At 43.6% G+C, this 16,388-nt stretch overlaps 2 protein-coding genes across 5 annotated transcripts; one reads left to right on the top strand and one right to left on the bottom strand.

The window, feature by feature from the left end:
• The first annotated feature begins 1,426 nt into the window (after positions 1–1,426).
• LOC118517741 (anoctamin-5) lies at positions 1,427–14,324 on the top strand. 4 transcript variants are annotated; one of them, XM_036034529.1, is made up of 12 exons: positions 1,427–3,732; positions 6,140–6,690; positions 6,936–7,311; positions 8,763–9,068; positions 9,155–10,108; positions 10,804–10,968; positions 11,047–11,360; positions 11,426–11,565; positions 11,639–11,844; positions 11,915–12,020; positions 12,097–12,465; positions 14,178–14,324. In XM_036034529.1, exons 1-12 carry the CDS (start codon positions 3,130–3,132, stop codon positions 14,294–14,296), a joined length of 4,209 nt encoding a protein of 1,402 aa, XP_035890422.1. In that variant the 5' UTR covers positions 1,427–3,129; the 3' UTR covers positions 14,297–14,324. The 4 variants fall into 4 exon arrangements, with proteins under 4 accessions (XP_035890422.1, XP_035890423.1, XP_035920079.1 ...); XM_036034530.1 differs by having other exon boundaries at positions 6,137–6,690; positions 6,951–7,311; XM_036064186.1 differs by having other exon boundaries at positions 6,137–6,690.
• Positions 14,060–15,954, bottom strand: LOC118502350 (tubulin polyglutamylase complex subunit 2). Its single transcript, XM_036034532.1, has 3 exons — positions 15,766–15,954; positions 15,538–15,705; positions 14,060–15,458 (listed from the first exon to the last, which is right to left on the bottom strand). Exons 1-3 carry the CDS (start codon positions 15,842–15,844, stop codon positions 14,869–14,871), a joined length of 837 nt encoding a protein of 278 aa, XP_035890425.1. The 5' UTR covers positions 15,845–15,954; the 3' UTR covers positions 14,060–14,868.
• Positions 15,955–16,388: the final 434 nt, after the last annotated feature.

Raw genomic sequence — 16,388 nt, 5'->3', positions numbered from 1 at the left:
TGAATCGATTTTCTTTCCGATATTTTTCCGGTCGGTCTTGACGGTTTCTCGTTTTAAACTGTGTTTAATGTTATTTTGAGAAAAAAAATAGTTTCCTAGATCAATGTAAAAAGCTTGCAGGGAGAAATTTGCTGAGTGCAGCTATAGAAAATGGTGTCCTAATTTAGGAAAAACAGATGTTTAAGGTTAATCAACCAACTGAAGGTCAGGTTTTTTTAAAATATCAGTGTATGCTCAGCAGATTGAGGCAGCATTAGCAGCAAACACCTAATTCTTATACTCACGACGGTGTTCTCTGAAACGAATCCAAACCCGACGAGCCTTGCTGGCTGCACGATGGTGAGATCACCGTACAGCTTCCACACATACCGAACCAAAAATTATTCTGAGTATCTAGCGCTTCCAGCAGAACCCAAAACCATTAATAAAAGTGAATTTGGTTCTAATGGTCCACACTGTCGAAAATGTTTAGTTCTCACCTAGCTCTAAAAAACTAGTTCGATCTCACCACTAGCGTGAACAATCTTAAATTTTATCTTGCGTATCACGTATTGAGTTTTCTGTGACGGTTTGTAAGTGATATTGCTTTCTTGTTTTGCTAGCAAAGAATAGTTATTTCGACCGTGTGAGACAGAAAAATTCCAGAGGATGTACGAGCGGTCTTGGCTTGTGGAGTGGATAATCGGTGTCTCATCTTCACAGACTAATAAGATATGAACAAGTGATGGGAGGGTCGACCCGGACCTGCCGAATAGGAGCCATTCATAACCGACCCGGAATCGTTCGGGTCATATTCCTAGTTCCAACAAGCTCGGATCGACCCGTGGGTGCAACGAGTCCGGGTCGGCCGAAAAGTGTAGTAAAGCATACGCGAGTTCAACCCTTACGTTCGGGTCGATACGTGGATTCAATTACACCCGGACCCGTTGCATTCACAGGACAACCCGTACCTACGGGTCGAACTCGCGTATGCTATGCTGAAGCTACAGATCGATCCGATCTCGTTGCACCCACATGTCGAACTCGATTCCTATAGGAACGAACTAGGCTCTAGGTCGATCCGTGAAAAGAGTCGTATGACCCATCACAAGTCAATGTCTGTCTAGTCTCTATGTTAAGTCTCTATGTAATAGTCTTTATGTTTTCTAGTCAAATCTAGCCTAGACGAAAATAGTATTTAACTCCGAAGTCTAAAAAAGGCCTTTCCTATCCTGGTGAGTGTCTCAGGCGGATTAACTGACCCATACACACAAGTACATGACGACAATATTTTTTTCTTTTAATTTACGTTTGTTTTACATCTTAAAGCTACTCACACAAATATTCCCGCCACTGTTAACACGTGTCCTTAGCCGGTACTGATGACTGCATCGTTGTAATCGTTCGTCATCAGTGTGTTCGACGCAGCGCACGAGGCGAGAGCTCGGCTACGTGCGACTCGTTTGGGTCTGTGGAAGAAGATTTAAATGTTGTCTCTGGGTGTTTATTTATTTGTTGTCCGAACATGGAAACCGAGTGTGAGGGAGGACTTACAGAGCACTACGGATCTTACAAAAAAGTGGTTTGAAGTTGTGCTGTGACTTAAAGTGTAAAAATATTCAATGGTGAATTCAACAAGTTCGATACTCGTTTAACACGTGGTATTCAACTTCAAATAATAATTCAAACTCTAAGTAAATTCATTTTGATACACAAGCACAAAAAGAAAGTAAAGAACTCTTAAGGTCAATTTCTGCTCAACTACAACAAAGGGCTACTACGGTGCTGTAAGTAGTATGAACTGCATACGGGGCAAATGTCGGACAATCCAGCGCAAGGAGACCACTACACCCGGGCTGGTCTACCTATGAAGGAAAATCAGTTACATTATTTATTCACGATCGAACAAAATCGATAGCGTTCCCGTTCAGGACCTTTCTCCCTGTACCGCGTAACGAACAACGCTGATGATGCGTGTTAGCATCATGAAAACATGGTTCCGTTCACGAGAAGGCACGCACGAACGAACGAACGGCAACACAACAACAAAACAAATCCTAGTCGACCACAGTGAAACGGTGTGTTTACAGCACGGGCACGGGCCAACTGGTATGTGTCCCGGCTATTGGTAGTAGTGTAAAGAGGACCGACGGTCCTGTTTGGCCATCCATGCACAGGATCATCGGAACGGACGTATCGTCGATCATCGTCGTCGGTCGTAGCTTGCGCCTCATCGGTGACGAAAGCAGCCTGTCAGCATCGCGATGTGTGAGCGCGGTTGACCGATATGGCAGTATTGATTCGACATCGGCAACTGGAACGGTTCCGGAGAAAGTCGCCGGAGAGACCGAGCGGGATGTCCATTACGACATCGTGTAACGTTTCCGTGCCGACATGCAACCCAACACATTTATGAAGCTACCCTGCTGCTCGTGGAAGCTATCTCCAGTTGCATGACGTTGGTCAAGGCAATCGCACGTAGAGCGTCCCACCAGTGCATTTAGGGAAACGATTCAAACATTTAATGCCCGCAATTAGAGGCTCCATCGTAGGAGAAGCGAGTTTCCGGGTGGGAAGATAGCAGAAACAAATACATTCTATCAATTGTGCCAAATGGATGTGTAACGGGTAGAGTGTGTGACAGAGTGGCCAACAGAGAGTAAAGCTCAAGTGAAGTTTGTGAACAAATCCAGCAGGATTTATTGCAGTTTCTGGAAATCTTTTCCAAGTACATCGCTACGGCTTATAGTGCATTTGCCCTGATATATCGCGATAGACCCGGTACCTCAGGCTTCTAGAAGGGTGAAGCGAAAAGTCGGCCAACGCCGTGTGCTGGCTCGCGCTAGCTACAGTACAAAATCGCAGATGACCGTTCCCCGATCGATAGATTGTAAATGATTTATGCAGTAAATGCACTCGCTCCGCCCCGATGCGTGAATAACGAGGGCAAATAGAAGTGATTGGAGTGAAAAAAAACACAAATGCAAGTGAACCATTCCTAACAGGAAAGGAGTAGTGGTCGTTCACCAGGTTTTTGCTGCCATGTGTTTCAATTGCACGTCAGTGAAAGAAAAAGCCTAGTACATGTGCATCTTGTCCTTAGTGCCTGCAACGACTACAAACGAAACTCTCGGTGCAGTTTGATTAGTAATGAGTGCAAGGCAAAGATCGCATAGTTGTAGAGATTCACGTGCCTCTATTGACGCCTCTCGGAGCTCTGCTCGCCTGTGTAACGGAGGCCCAGCGCTCATGAGGCCACGCACTAACAGCCCCGAAGATTCAGTAGCCGTAGCAGTATCGTATTATAGTGCCACAAAACTATTACCGAACTCCATCGAAGCTCGCGATCAGCATTTTGAAACACGAAACGATTCGTCTACTCTCGACGGCCACACACCACTCACAGATCCCGCTGAAAGTCACCGATCGCCTAACACGGTCCTGTCGCGCATGGCTACCAATAAGCTGGCAGAAGGTGTCGAGCATTTGAACCACTTTCCCGACCCGGATGACGTCGGAGGTAGCTTCGATGTGCTGTTGCCAAACTGTATTGTGCAACAGGGACGGTCGTACGGTGAGGAATCTAGAGCGGACAGGCAGAATCCGTGTTCTAGGGCGACACATTCCAGTCCGGCTGGTAAACCTCGGAGCCGCCGGTACAGTCAGGACTCGTGTGCCCCCGTTTACGAACGGCTATCCGTTGCGGGGTTCGTTAAAAATGGCATGATTAGCGATAGTTGCCAAAATATTAAGGTAAGTGCCTTTCGCTGCACTGTGTTAACTTACATCAAAGAATAGCATGGGGAAAATTAAAGATCTTTGCTATTTATGTTTTTGTCGACTTGACAACCCCATACCACATCAGCTCATGTAGAAGCGTTCATCGCCGCCGCTGATGGTAAAACAAATGTAAATAAAAGCCCGTGTAGGAATCGTTGATTTGAATTGATATTCCTATTACTATGTCAACAGTGGCTAATCAGATATGGAGCTTATGACATGATATTGGAAACGTGCGTGCCTACCGTGATATCTAATGAGGATTCTCTCCATTACTCTTGTACTTTCACCATTTAACATCAGTACCAGCTAGTAACCTATGCCGACATTTTGTTGAATCTACGACCTTGTCTGACCTGCTTAGAGAACCTGTCTAGTCCTAGTTTAGCCTAGCTTTAGTGATGGATTAAGCCACTTGGACGCCCTAAATAGAATAAAATATGAAGCCCACAAAACACATCGAATCTGTTGTCTGGGCCTGAGTCAGAGGTCAAGTGGAGATTTTAAACGAGGGCCCTTATTTCGTCGGGGCCCTCTTAATGATCGAGGCTCCCAGGACCTCACAATCAGTTTAGAGCAAGATACCCCTTACTATGGTCCGGCCATACTATGATCCGCCCCTATCTAGCTAATTAGGCCAATTCACCGTCAACAATTACTACACGTTCACGAGTTTGATGAGAAAGTGTTGATAAGTTCAGAAAGCTTTCATCAGCGAAAATAATTCTGTTGTAAGAATGTCACAGAGTTTCCAGATGTTAGTTTGCTTAGGGGGACTATCGAAGGTCTGGAAATGACACGGTGAATGTTTTAGGATAAATTATCTCTAGTACTTGTGGTTCAATCGAGTCTGATCTAAGACAAATTTGATTTGCAAAACAATAAGATGTTAGCAAAGAACTCTACATAGTTTATGGCTAAATGTGCTTGAAAACGTTGGACAAAACAATCAATAAACCTTATCACTATTTTTAAAAAGACTACAATGAAATGTTCCTATTGTTCAGATTAATATTTATTTTTAAGCGCCGATACACTTCCGCGCGTTGGGTATATACAGTGACAGACAAAGCAATACTATCAAATTTTGTATAACCGTCATGCCCCGTCGGCTGCTGATACATTTTCCTTTTTGTTTGATTTTCCAATCAAACACTAAACGCTTGTGCGATCTTCTTTCTAACAATGGAGCACAAAACTCTCGAAAAGGCTCGGACTGCCAATTCTGGCTTTTCTTGACTTCCCGTATCTGGATAGTGATTCCTGCATACGGGAAGGTGCTCTAATTGAAATGTTAATCCTCAGTGCATCGGTGACGATCCGGTGACGGACCGGGCCGAGCTGCCCCATGCGATCGTTGATCTTCAGTATCAGTATCGACGATCGTACGATCTACGATATCTTCAGTGTCGTGTATGCATAATTACATACTTTATTTCAAATTCAACAGGTTGTAAGTGGTTCCTTTGAACCAAGATTTAAATTATCGCTAACTTATACTCGAATTGAATAAATTGACCTTCAGTAGAACGCAGAGAACGAGTACAATTATGACAGGAATCACGGCGCTATAGCGCCGCTTATAGTTTTTTGTTATGTTTAAGCAGTTCTCAGTTGATCGTACTTATTGTCTGTGATGAAATGTATAATAGTTATATTTCTACAACCATACGTGTAATATGTTGCAAATTTTGAGAATTTATTTGAATTTGATAACGTTTTTCTAATAAATTGTTCCTCCAGATTAATGTAGCGCAAACAAAGCATAGCCCTCTTATCAACACTTTACTCTTCTCTCGTTGGCACTCACAATGTCCTGAGTGCTAATAACCGAGAAGCAAATGATACATTTTATGACCTGTAAAGGAAGCATACTAATGTGTGTTTCAATACAGGTATATGTAAAACGAAACATGCTCAAATTGTAACGAAACGAGCGATCCTCAAACGAGGTGCATTTAGTACAACGCTTCCAGAAGCCAGAGACCACCGAACCGAGCGCTGTGCTTTGCGCTTGTTTAATTTATTTAAAACCCAGCCCGATGTAATTAGACCTAATACATGCACGTTATTAGCGTAGATTCGTTTTCCGAAGGCTACGATGCACCGCAACAGTATCGGGATAATTTTACCGCCAGGTTCTCGCCCTCCTGTGGCTATCGATTTTCGATAGTGTAGCATGAACCACAGATTGCCGGCCAATCATTTCCCCCACTTGAACAGAACGACAAATTCCCACCTGCTTGCGAGAACGTTCCAAGGTTCCAAATCACAAGCAACACTCTGACCCGATTTCCAGCACCAATAATACCACCGTACGTACTGGAGACGTACTTACTATGTGCCATTTCCATTATTTCCCAACGCACCCCACCAGCAGATGGCCCACCAACAGCACCAAGCGCTCATGCGACATAGTACGGACAATTTGAGATCTATTAATAACTACCAGGGGGGAGCTATCACCGTCGGTGAGCTATACCACAACCGCGAACCTGTCGAAATGGCAACGTCGGTTGGCATCGGTACGGCAGTGGGCAACGAACTGACCAATCACGGTTCCAAGACAAAATACTTCATGCATCGCATGACGGCCCAAGACTTGGGCAGCGGTCTCGAACCGTCCTCCTCGCAGGACAGTACAGCCTCACCGAGCTCCACCATTCTGCCGAAGTCAGTAGAAACCGTGGTGGACACTGACCCGACCACCACTACCACCACCAACAATGGCTATGCCACGGCAATGGTGAATGGGAGCGTTTCGAGCGCCAGTCCGAAGGATACAAGCTTCATTGATAAATTACCTCCGCTGGAAGACATTATGGAAAGCCCGATGCTAAAGACGCCGGTCGAGAAGTGGCTCCAGACCGAGGATCGGCTGTCCCGTGAAGAAGGCCCTCTGCCGTATGGTCCCGAGGAGCCCAGCCGTAGGTAAAATTCACAAACCTTACTTTACTTAACGATATATGTTTTTCTGTTCTATCAAAATTCTACAAATGTCCCAAATCACCCAGAAATTAAATGCACTCTTTGTTGTAGATTGGCTCTCTGTTTTCGATTATTAGTTCCCACAGCTAGTTAGTCTTTGTTTAAAATAATGAACCGTCTTGCTCCACATCTAATTGGCAGTATATTTGGTGTGTTGTCGTATTAACATTATTGCAATACATATCCAGTCCCGACCTTTACAGCAATCTCTTTGGTCCGAAGATAAGTGCCAGTGAAAACATTCCCGGCACACCCATGGACACACCGGACATCGTTTCCGAGTTCAACAAAAGCTTCAATTCCAGCACCACGAGCATCATCAACGAGCGGCGACGATCGTCCTCGAAGTTGCTTGGGCTTGGTGGGGCCGACCGGAACGATCCGGTCACAGTCGGCGGCGGTACGCACAGTTCGCTCAGCGATCAACCTATCGGCGGTACTGCACCGGGTGGCCAAAGTTACGGGGGTTCCCTCGGGAAGGGAAGCCTACGAAATCTGCTCAAGCTACGCAAGGCTTCCGACCAGTCCCAGGACACCAGGCGTTCCAGTCAGCAGGATAAAGAGGTAAGATTTCTTTGGGATTGTAGCGTCCCACAATCTCTCCCACCTTTCGGATCATCGGACGTCATTGGTCGGTCGCAAACGATTCCTTCAAATTAATCATAGCGCCGCCTCCCCCCTATGGCAATAGAACTGCTCTTTGGCAAGTCATCGGAAAGAGGAAAGGTGGAATCCTATTATTAGAATCGGAACGTTGCGTTCCGCACGAAAAGTGCACATACGCTCGTTCCCAGTCCCTTCTCAGGGAAACTTCGTTCGCGACTCCCCCTGGGGTTCCATGGCAATGCGAACGATAAAAATAGCATCAAACCGGGTGTAATCATAAAGGTTAACGATAAATTTATAAACTATTATATTTACAAGAAGTTGTATAGATGGATTGTTGGGATAGTATTTCAGAAGATGCCGTCGTTAGTCTTATTGATGACCGCCACTCACTATTTGGACATGTAAAAGTCGCGTACGAAACAATGTCATCAAACATGGAGACACTTGTTTAACGTCCAGAAATGCACTGTATATTAAACATTCTAATTTAAATATATAAGTAAGTCGTCATAGTAGTTCCAAATGATGGGGAAATAATCAGAAACGGTGATACCAATGGACAAAAATAACAAAAATATATGAAAATACGTCAAAAATCGTTGAGATGTCCTGTATCGTTCGGTTTGGCATACAAATATACGAACATTACAGTGACGGCCTAGCCGTATTGCTAAAACTTAGAACTGAATAAGTTCGAAGAAATAAGCTTATGTAAGGTGAATTTTGTGTATGTGGGAACTCGTCAGCTGTTTGACGTGCATTTACTGTTCGAATGCTTCTATTTCCACTGGAAGTGATCATATCTGATGAAAACACGGTCTATCTGGACAGCCGAAGTGAATTTACACACTTATGGCCAGGTCCTCGGAAAAATCCGAATAGCGCTCAAGACATTTTTAATTAATTTTTGCTATGGCATAGAAGCGGTTTTGGGTCATAAAGGCATACAATACTTTGTTTAGTATCGGGTTAGTAAACGGGTTAATTAAATAAATTACTCTTAATTTAGTCTTTCGTTAAACTTAAAATAAACATAAATTGGATTGAAAGTAAGTGGAAAATATCTGCGGCATGAAACAGATACCAAACTGTGCTATCGAAGCTATGATAATAGCTCTTGTTAAAAAACTTTAAGAGCGACTATAGAAAGTGGTCACAAAATTTTCATAAATAAAAAAATTGTTTTGCTTAAATCCTTTTTTAAATAGTTTTTTAAGTTAAACGAAAATTATAGGTACTGCTGAAGAAAGTGGTAACAGTGTAAGGATATAAAGACGTTGGTGTTTTAAAGACCTTACATCATTAAGAAATACTATCAATACTGTAGAGAAACTTGATTTGATTTGATTTATGATCAAATCAAATGAACGCACATTCTTAACGCTTATCTACTCCTCCTTTCCCAGGGCCTGGATCCAGAGTCTCTGATGTTTCGCGACGGTCGCCGGAAGATAGACATGATGCTGTGCTACGAAGAGGACGATCAAGGTGTGATGACCGAGCTGGAAGCTTTGAAGCGTCACCAACGCAAACTGTTTCAGGAAAACCTCATCCGCGAAGGCCTAGAGTTTGAGGTGGAGGACAAAGCGCAGGCGTTCGATGGGAAAACGTTTTTCGTCAAAATTCACATTCCCTGGCGGACGGAGTCACGCTACGCGGAAGTGATGAATTTGAAGCTGCCGGTAAAACGGTTCATTACAATCAGTGTCAAGGTGTGTGTATATACGAGAAAGGGAATGGAATAATGTAAAACGTTAAGGAAAATTTGACTCACTATAATTTTTGCTGTATCACACAGGAAGAGGAAACTGCCCTCCGTCGGCAGCAAAACAGAATTTTGAGCTACTGGAACCGACTGATGTCCATGACCGAGTACAACCATGGCCGAATCGAAAAGGAGCCATCCTTCTACTCGGCCACGGCAAATGGAAATCCGGAGGAGCAGTTTATTGTGAAGGACCGCTGCACATCTTACACAAGCGCCCAACGTAGCTTGATCGTTATGCAAATCCTGATGAGGACGCGTTTCGACGAAACGGAAAAGGTGAACAACGTTGGCATTCGCCGACTACTTAACGACGGTACCTATCTGGCCTGTTTTCCGCTGCACGAGGGACGCTACGATAAGGATCATTCGTCTGGTGCTCTATTCGATCGCCGGCTGCTGTACCTGGAGTGGGCCCGTCCGATCAAGTGGTACAAGAAACAGCCGCTCTGTCTAGTGCGTAAATATTTTGGAGACAAAATTGCACTGTACTTCTGTTGGCTCGGATTCTACACCAAAATGCTGTATGCTCCGGCTATAGTTGGGCTGTTTTGTTTCCTGTACGGGCTCGCATCGATGGACTCGAGCGATAACATTCCGACGAAGGAAATCTGTGACGAGAATGGGCCCGGCAAAACGATTCTGTGCCCGCTGTGTGATCGAGCCTGCAGCTATCAGCAGCTGCACGAGTCGTGCTTCTTTGCCCAGCTCACCTATCTGTTTGACAATCCGTCCACCGTGTTCTTTGCGATCTTCATGTCCTTTTGGGCGACCACCTTTCTAGAGCTGTGGAAACGGAAGCAATCGGTACTGGTGTGGGAATGGGATCTGCAGAACATCGAAAATGAGGAAGACATGCGACCCGAGTTCGAAACGACCGTTAAAACGTTCCGCATTAATCCGGTGACGCGCGAGAAGGAACCTTACATGCCAACGTGGACTCGGGCCGTGCGTTTCGTAGCTACATCTAGTGCCGTCTTATTCATGGTAAGTGGGCAATAGTAAACTTCACCTCCACTTCCACTGCTCTCTCCACGCTTTAGCACTGCTTTTTAGCAGGTTTTGATGGAATCCCATCCGTTAATTTAGTAGGTCGTTGAAAGTCAATTCTTTCCCCCTGAACTATAAAAAAGCCTGATCAGTGGATTTTCGTTATCAGTGGAAGTCCTTAAGGCGGTTGGCATTCCTCTGTCTTGTCTCATTTAATATGGTTTTATCCCAAATACCGAATTGGTATCGGCCTTTTTGATTCCGATCTGTTTTTTTTTTCTTCTCGACCTGTTACCTGTTGACAACTAACTGTCTTTCAACGATCACATGGATAATAACGCAATCACTCGTCTGTACTCTAGAACATGTGATCCTCTATGTCTTTAATCGCTGTACTGCTGCTGTGTTCGCACAATATTGCTCTCCATATCCGTTCTTATTTCATCGCTGGTCTCCTCTCTATTGACCTTGATCAATGATCAAATCTCCTCCTCTGTTCCTGTGATATCTTGTAGTAATATCATTTATTTGATTTTGTGATCATTGCATCGTTGCCTCCCAGTTCCACTCTTGTCTGTGTGATCTCTTTCCTCTTGCCGATGTTTAGAGTAATAATATATTTTTGTTAAACCCATGCAGCATACAAAATAATATTAAATATAACTTCCTATTTTCACCTTCCTTTACGCTAGATTTCTGTCGTCCTTGGTGCCGTGCTGGGAACGATCATCTATCGAATATCACTCGTTTCGGTCATCTACAGCGGAGGAGGATCGTTTTTCCGTACGCATGCCAAACTATTTACCACCATGACCGCTGCACTTATCAATCTTATCATCATCATGCTACTTACTCGGGTATGTTCTGAACTCGGTCGCTTCCGAACCGAATAGACTAATGCCACTAATCGTTGGGTTTCCTTCCACCGAACACAGATTTACCACAAGTTAGCTCTCTACCTAACGAACATGGAAAATCCACGCACGCAGACAGAGTACGAAGATTCGTACACGGTGAAAATATTCGTATTTGAGTTTATGAACTTTTACAGTTCGCTCATCTACATAGCATTCTTCAAGGGCCGGTTTTACGACTATCCCGGTGATGATGTGGCGAGAAAGAGTGAATTTCTACGGTTGAAAGGTGATATTTGCGATCCGGCTGGCTGTCTGAGTGAACTTTGCATTCAGCTGGCCATCATCATGGTGGGCAAACAGTGCTGGAACAACTTTATGGAGTATTTTTTCCCGTAAGTGTTTGAAGCGGGTTCCCTATTTGTTTGCCTCGACCTCAACTGTTATTTTCCTCTCTTAGTGCCTTTTACAATTGGTGGCGTCAGCGGAAACACAAGCAGCTTACGAAGGACGAAACACACCTGCATATGGCATGGGAGCAGGACTACCATTTGCAGGACCCTGGAAAGTTGGCCTTGTTTGATGAGTATCTGGAAATGAGTAAGTAGCTCTGGTTCTCCATAAAGTTTAAATTTTAAAGGACAGTTTTTTTTCATGTATCGCATGTCCAAAGTCGTTCAATACGGATTCGTAACGCTGTTTGTAGCTGCCTTCCCGCTGGCACCTTTATTTGCGCTGCTGAACAACATTGCAGAAATTAGGCTAGACGCATATAAAATGGTAACGCAATCACGGCGTCCGCTAGCTGAACGAGTGGAAGACATTGGTGCTTGGTATGGTATACTGAAAATCATAACCTACACCGCTGTCGTGTCAAACGTAAGTAAGACACTATCTTACCATGATTTAATTCTCTTTTTAACCCAAATTATTTTTCTCACCCTGTCAGGCCTTCGTTATCGCTTACACTAGTGACTTCATTCCGCGAATGGTTTATAAGTACGTTTACTCACCACAATTCTCATTGCACGGGTATATCGAGCACTCGCTTTCGAGTAAGTATGGCCGAGCCCTTGTCAAGGCGCAACATCCAGCCGGCTCTACTCTAATCAGGATCTCATTCGCGCCCAGCTTTCAACACCTCGGACTACAAAGAGGAGTGGGGCACTAAGACGGAATCGGACCCGGACACCTGCCAGTACAGAGGTTATCGTAACGGCCCGGATGCCGACGAGCAGTACGGCCTAAGTCCTCACTATTGGCATGTGTTTGCGGCGCGTTTGGCGTTTGTCGTGATATTCGAGCACATTGTGTTCGTGCTGACCGGTATCATGCAGTTCATCATACCCGATATACCGATCGAGGTTAAGACGCAGATGCAACGCGAACAGCTGCTAGCGAAGGAAGCCAAATATCAGCACGGGTTGAAGAAATCGCGTGAAACGGATTACGAAGAGATTCTGCACACGCTGCGCGAGCAAAGCAACAACAGCAGGCAAGGTAATTGGAAGTGAGTTTGTGATTAATTTGACTCTATATTTTCATAAAAAGTTCATTGGTGTTATATCTGTTGTTTGTTTTATGATCGTTCAATGTTTTAATATTCCTAGCACTAACTTGCCTAATACAGATAACACTCACAAAACGATTAAGTCACTATACAGTGGCTCAAACGGAAATCCTGACACCTTAAAAACAAACAATTGTTAGTTTTTGAGCATGATTTTCTCACCCATAGGTATAGGTAATCTTCTTTTTATACAGCTTTCTATTAATTATTGCCAAAAAAAATTGAGCCAAAGAGCAGAAAGGGAAAATAGCGTGCATAATGCCTGAATTTTTTGAACCAAACGGAGTACTGGCGATTTGATGAAAATTATTGAAATTTAAACAGTAAAAAATGCGTAAAAAGAGTATTAAGTTTTTAATATAAATGTTAAAAGGTTTTAAATCATTCCTGCACATTATTAAAACACACTACGGCCCATTGTGCCTCATTATGATAGAACTACAAGTCTGATTTATTTTACGATGTAATAGGGAATGGGAGCCACTATTAATTCTTTGAAATGGCCTGTAATTTATGTCCAAAAATTATAAAAATATTTCCAATTCATTAGATGCAAGTCCAGTCAATCGGAAATGTTCAATAATCGGAGGTTGCAAGGTAATTTATCGACCTGCAAGCTCCATCATCCTCATCATCATCGACGGACCTCGTTATCTGAATGCTTTGGTCCCCTAAGGATCGTTTTGTACCAAAGGACTTCATAGTGCTCTGCAAAGAGTCGACTTCCTCTTCTTCCTTGGCACTGCAACCTTGAGAGGTCTCGGGCTACCATTTTTGGCATTCTGTGACTTAATTTTACCCATAGTAAATTAGTCAGCCTTACGTACGGGGAGGCGGTCTGGATAGGATTTGAGCCCCGGTCCTCGACCAAAGAGTCGACCAACATACCAAAATACCTGTAGTCAAAGAGACCTCATAGTCAAAAGTTCCCTTTCGTCTAAGGGATCTTGCTGCCCAAGAACTTCAAAAGTTTCTAAAGGGTATGCGCAACAGATCATTGGGATTGTGGCGATCCGATAGCCGAGGCGACAGCGACGCCTATCTTCACACGGAAAGATCGGGGATCAAATCCCATTCAGACCGCCTCCCGGTATGCGTAGGGTTGACTACTTTGCTTCAGGTAAAATCAAGTCACATAAAGCCATAAATGGCAGGCCGAGACCTCTAGGAGCAGCAGAACAAGTACCGCTGGCCTCCCAAAATTGTTGAGACGTCAAAGGGCTACCGTGTATCGAATCACGTCCTGGACCTTCGCTCAGGGACGGTTTGACTATCAGGCAATACGAGTAAAAGAAATCAAGGAAGCCAGTAATGACAAGTCAAAGATCTTTTGAGGTTATATGATGAAGTTAAGAGAAGAAGATGAAGAATAAGGTCATATGCATTTAAATTTTTGCACATGAGCAATATTTCGGCTTGGAAAGGATTCTTTGAGTTTTGGTGTAAATCGTATGGAAACAAATCTCCCGCATTACGAGCTTTTCATGTAAAGGTTGAAACCTGTAACGTATTACATGCGTTATATGAGGTTGTGCTGTCTGTCATACGTTTTATTTACCAATTTTCTAATATGGTGTTACTACTAAGCGTTACTAAGAATATGTGTAAAATTACATTATTTATGTATTATTTCTCAAAACAGGAATGCGTGGCAGCTGGGCACGTCGTCTAAGTAGGCTCAGTGATGGACTCGATGCACATGTGGAAGTTCCAAACCGACCAAGACACTCGTTAGAATCCACGGTATGGGAGGTTACCTAGCATTAGCTTCTGGTGCCGGACCATTGAAGGATGCAAACTTACGACGGGACGATGGTGCATCACATTTTACATGTCAATCGCCGATTCATTTAAAAAATTATGTTATTAATGCACTGAACATTATATGCAACAATTGAAAACACTGTATCCTTACTTCAACATAGAAATCTGCCAGTGGTTTTTGCATCTATTTCACAACTAATGAGTTTAGTAGAAACTAGCAACCTCACTAAGGTTAATCAGGAGTTGTGTCTCTGAATCTGAACTTGTTTAAAAATGCTGGTAACGATTCTAGTTTCTCTTTCTATTTTTACTACACAATTGGTGTCGAATAATTGCTTGTAAAAATGTAAATTACTATGTATAAAGTGGAACAAAACGGAGCAACGGATATACGGCTCGTAACCGATCCCTCCTTGCAATCCCATCAATGAGCTGAGCCAAAAGTGCTACTGTTACAAAACATTCAGTCTAAATAAATAATTGTGCCAGCGACGAGTGCAGTGCCACTTTGCCTTATGCCGCGGGTTACACTCCGGGTTACAAAAAAATAAATATATTTTACCTTGTTACTAATTATTCAAACGCATTTTCTGTGTCTGGCGCGAGCACCGTAATTTCGTCCGAAACACTGCAGGATCTAAAACGTTGTATGGTGGATTTTCGTTGATGCACACGATGTTCTTCAATCGACGGTTATCATTTTTCTCCAGCAGATGCGGTGCCAACAGTAGAAATAGCTGCTCGGTCCAGGCCGGCAGACCACAGCTGGAAAAACACAGCTCCCAGTACGGTAAGCCCAGATGTGCGATACTCATTCGCAGGTACTCGGTGAACGATTCGGCCAGAAATTGCCACCGCAGCGAGTTTGTCTCGAGCAGAAATATTTTGGGGCTCGAACTTTCGGGTGTCTCGTAAACAAGGCACACCTTGGCGAGGTTAGCGATCGTGCTCAGTTCAAAAATTTTGCTTCTCGAATTTAAATTAAGATGATCCAGATGGCCCGAACTCATATCGACATAGTTGGACTGCCGGATGATGGGCGGAACCGTGAGGGTCGTGTTGGGGCTGACGGTTAGGATGGTATCAATGTTGTCCCTCACGAGTGTTATCTGAATCAGATGCGGAAAGTGGATGTGGCCTACGCGCCTTATGTCGTTAGCTGAAAGAATGCAAGAATGTTGTAACACGTTAGTTTAATCGATATCCCCGCTTAGGACACGCCGGACACCACGACTCACGGGAATATTGGTAGCTCCAGTAGAAATTGAAGCCATCGGTAGAAAGGTAAAACCTTTTCATATCATCTGGCAAGTACACATTGTGCCGGGATTCCCATGCCGTCACTTGCGCCTTTTCACAAGGAAGTCTTTTTTCCAACGTTACATTGGTTATTCTCGGGATGTTGTCTGGAAAGTAGATCAATTAGGCACGATCAAACACGCTTACCTACATTGCAATACACTCACTTAGGACTTTCGCCAGACCGAGGGAAAGATTCTCGTAAAACATGTCTTCCGTATCATTACCGATTTTAAGGCTGGCCATCACGCAAGAATCCGCACTGAGAATAACAATCAAACAGTAAAAACATGCTCGTTGCTAGGGCGATGTAACCAGGTAGTTGGTATCGCAATGTTGGCTTAAACGGCACATTGCAAAACATAGTGAGCCACAGTTGTTCGACATTGATATTTTATTTATTGTTGCAATAAGAATTTAAAAGTTTTTCAGTTGCGAAAAGTGTGTGCCCAGGGGGATCATTTTTCACTTTGAATTTTGGCCCGGATTAGTCCAGTCCCCATTAAACGCGTAAGTCGGGAAGACACTGTATGTCGAACATTTTTGCCTGTCGGAAAATAATTTAAACTTCATGTTCGAAATTGGCACCGTTATTCAAAATCTATTTTTCTGTAATTATTTCGCTGCAGAAGTTTCTTGCCCAATAATAACATCAAATTTGCAACCTATGAGTGTTAACTTGCTTTTTAAAACTAATTCTATGCAAAAATGATTAAAAAACAAATTAATTTAACGACATTTTCAATTTCGAAATTGCATCCCACGACGTTTTCGCTTCGGCTTCGGTTCG

The sequence above is a fragment of the Anopheles stephensi genome, chromosome 2 (genome assembly GCF_013141755.1).
Source record: "Anopheles stephensi strain Indian chromosome 2, UCI_ANSTEP_V1.0, whole genome shotgun sequence".
Taxonomy (NCBI): domain Eukaryota; kingdom Metazoa; phylum Arthropoda; class Insecta; order Diptera; family Culicidae; genus Anopheles; species Anopheles stephensi.
Note: the sequence above shows the minus strand (reverse complement) of the source record. Positions and strands in the feature narration are given on the sequence as shown.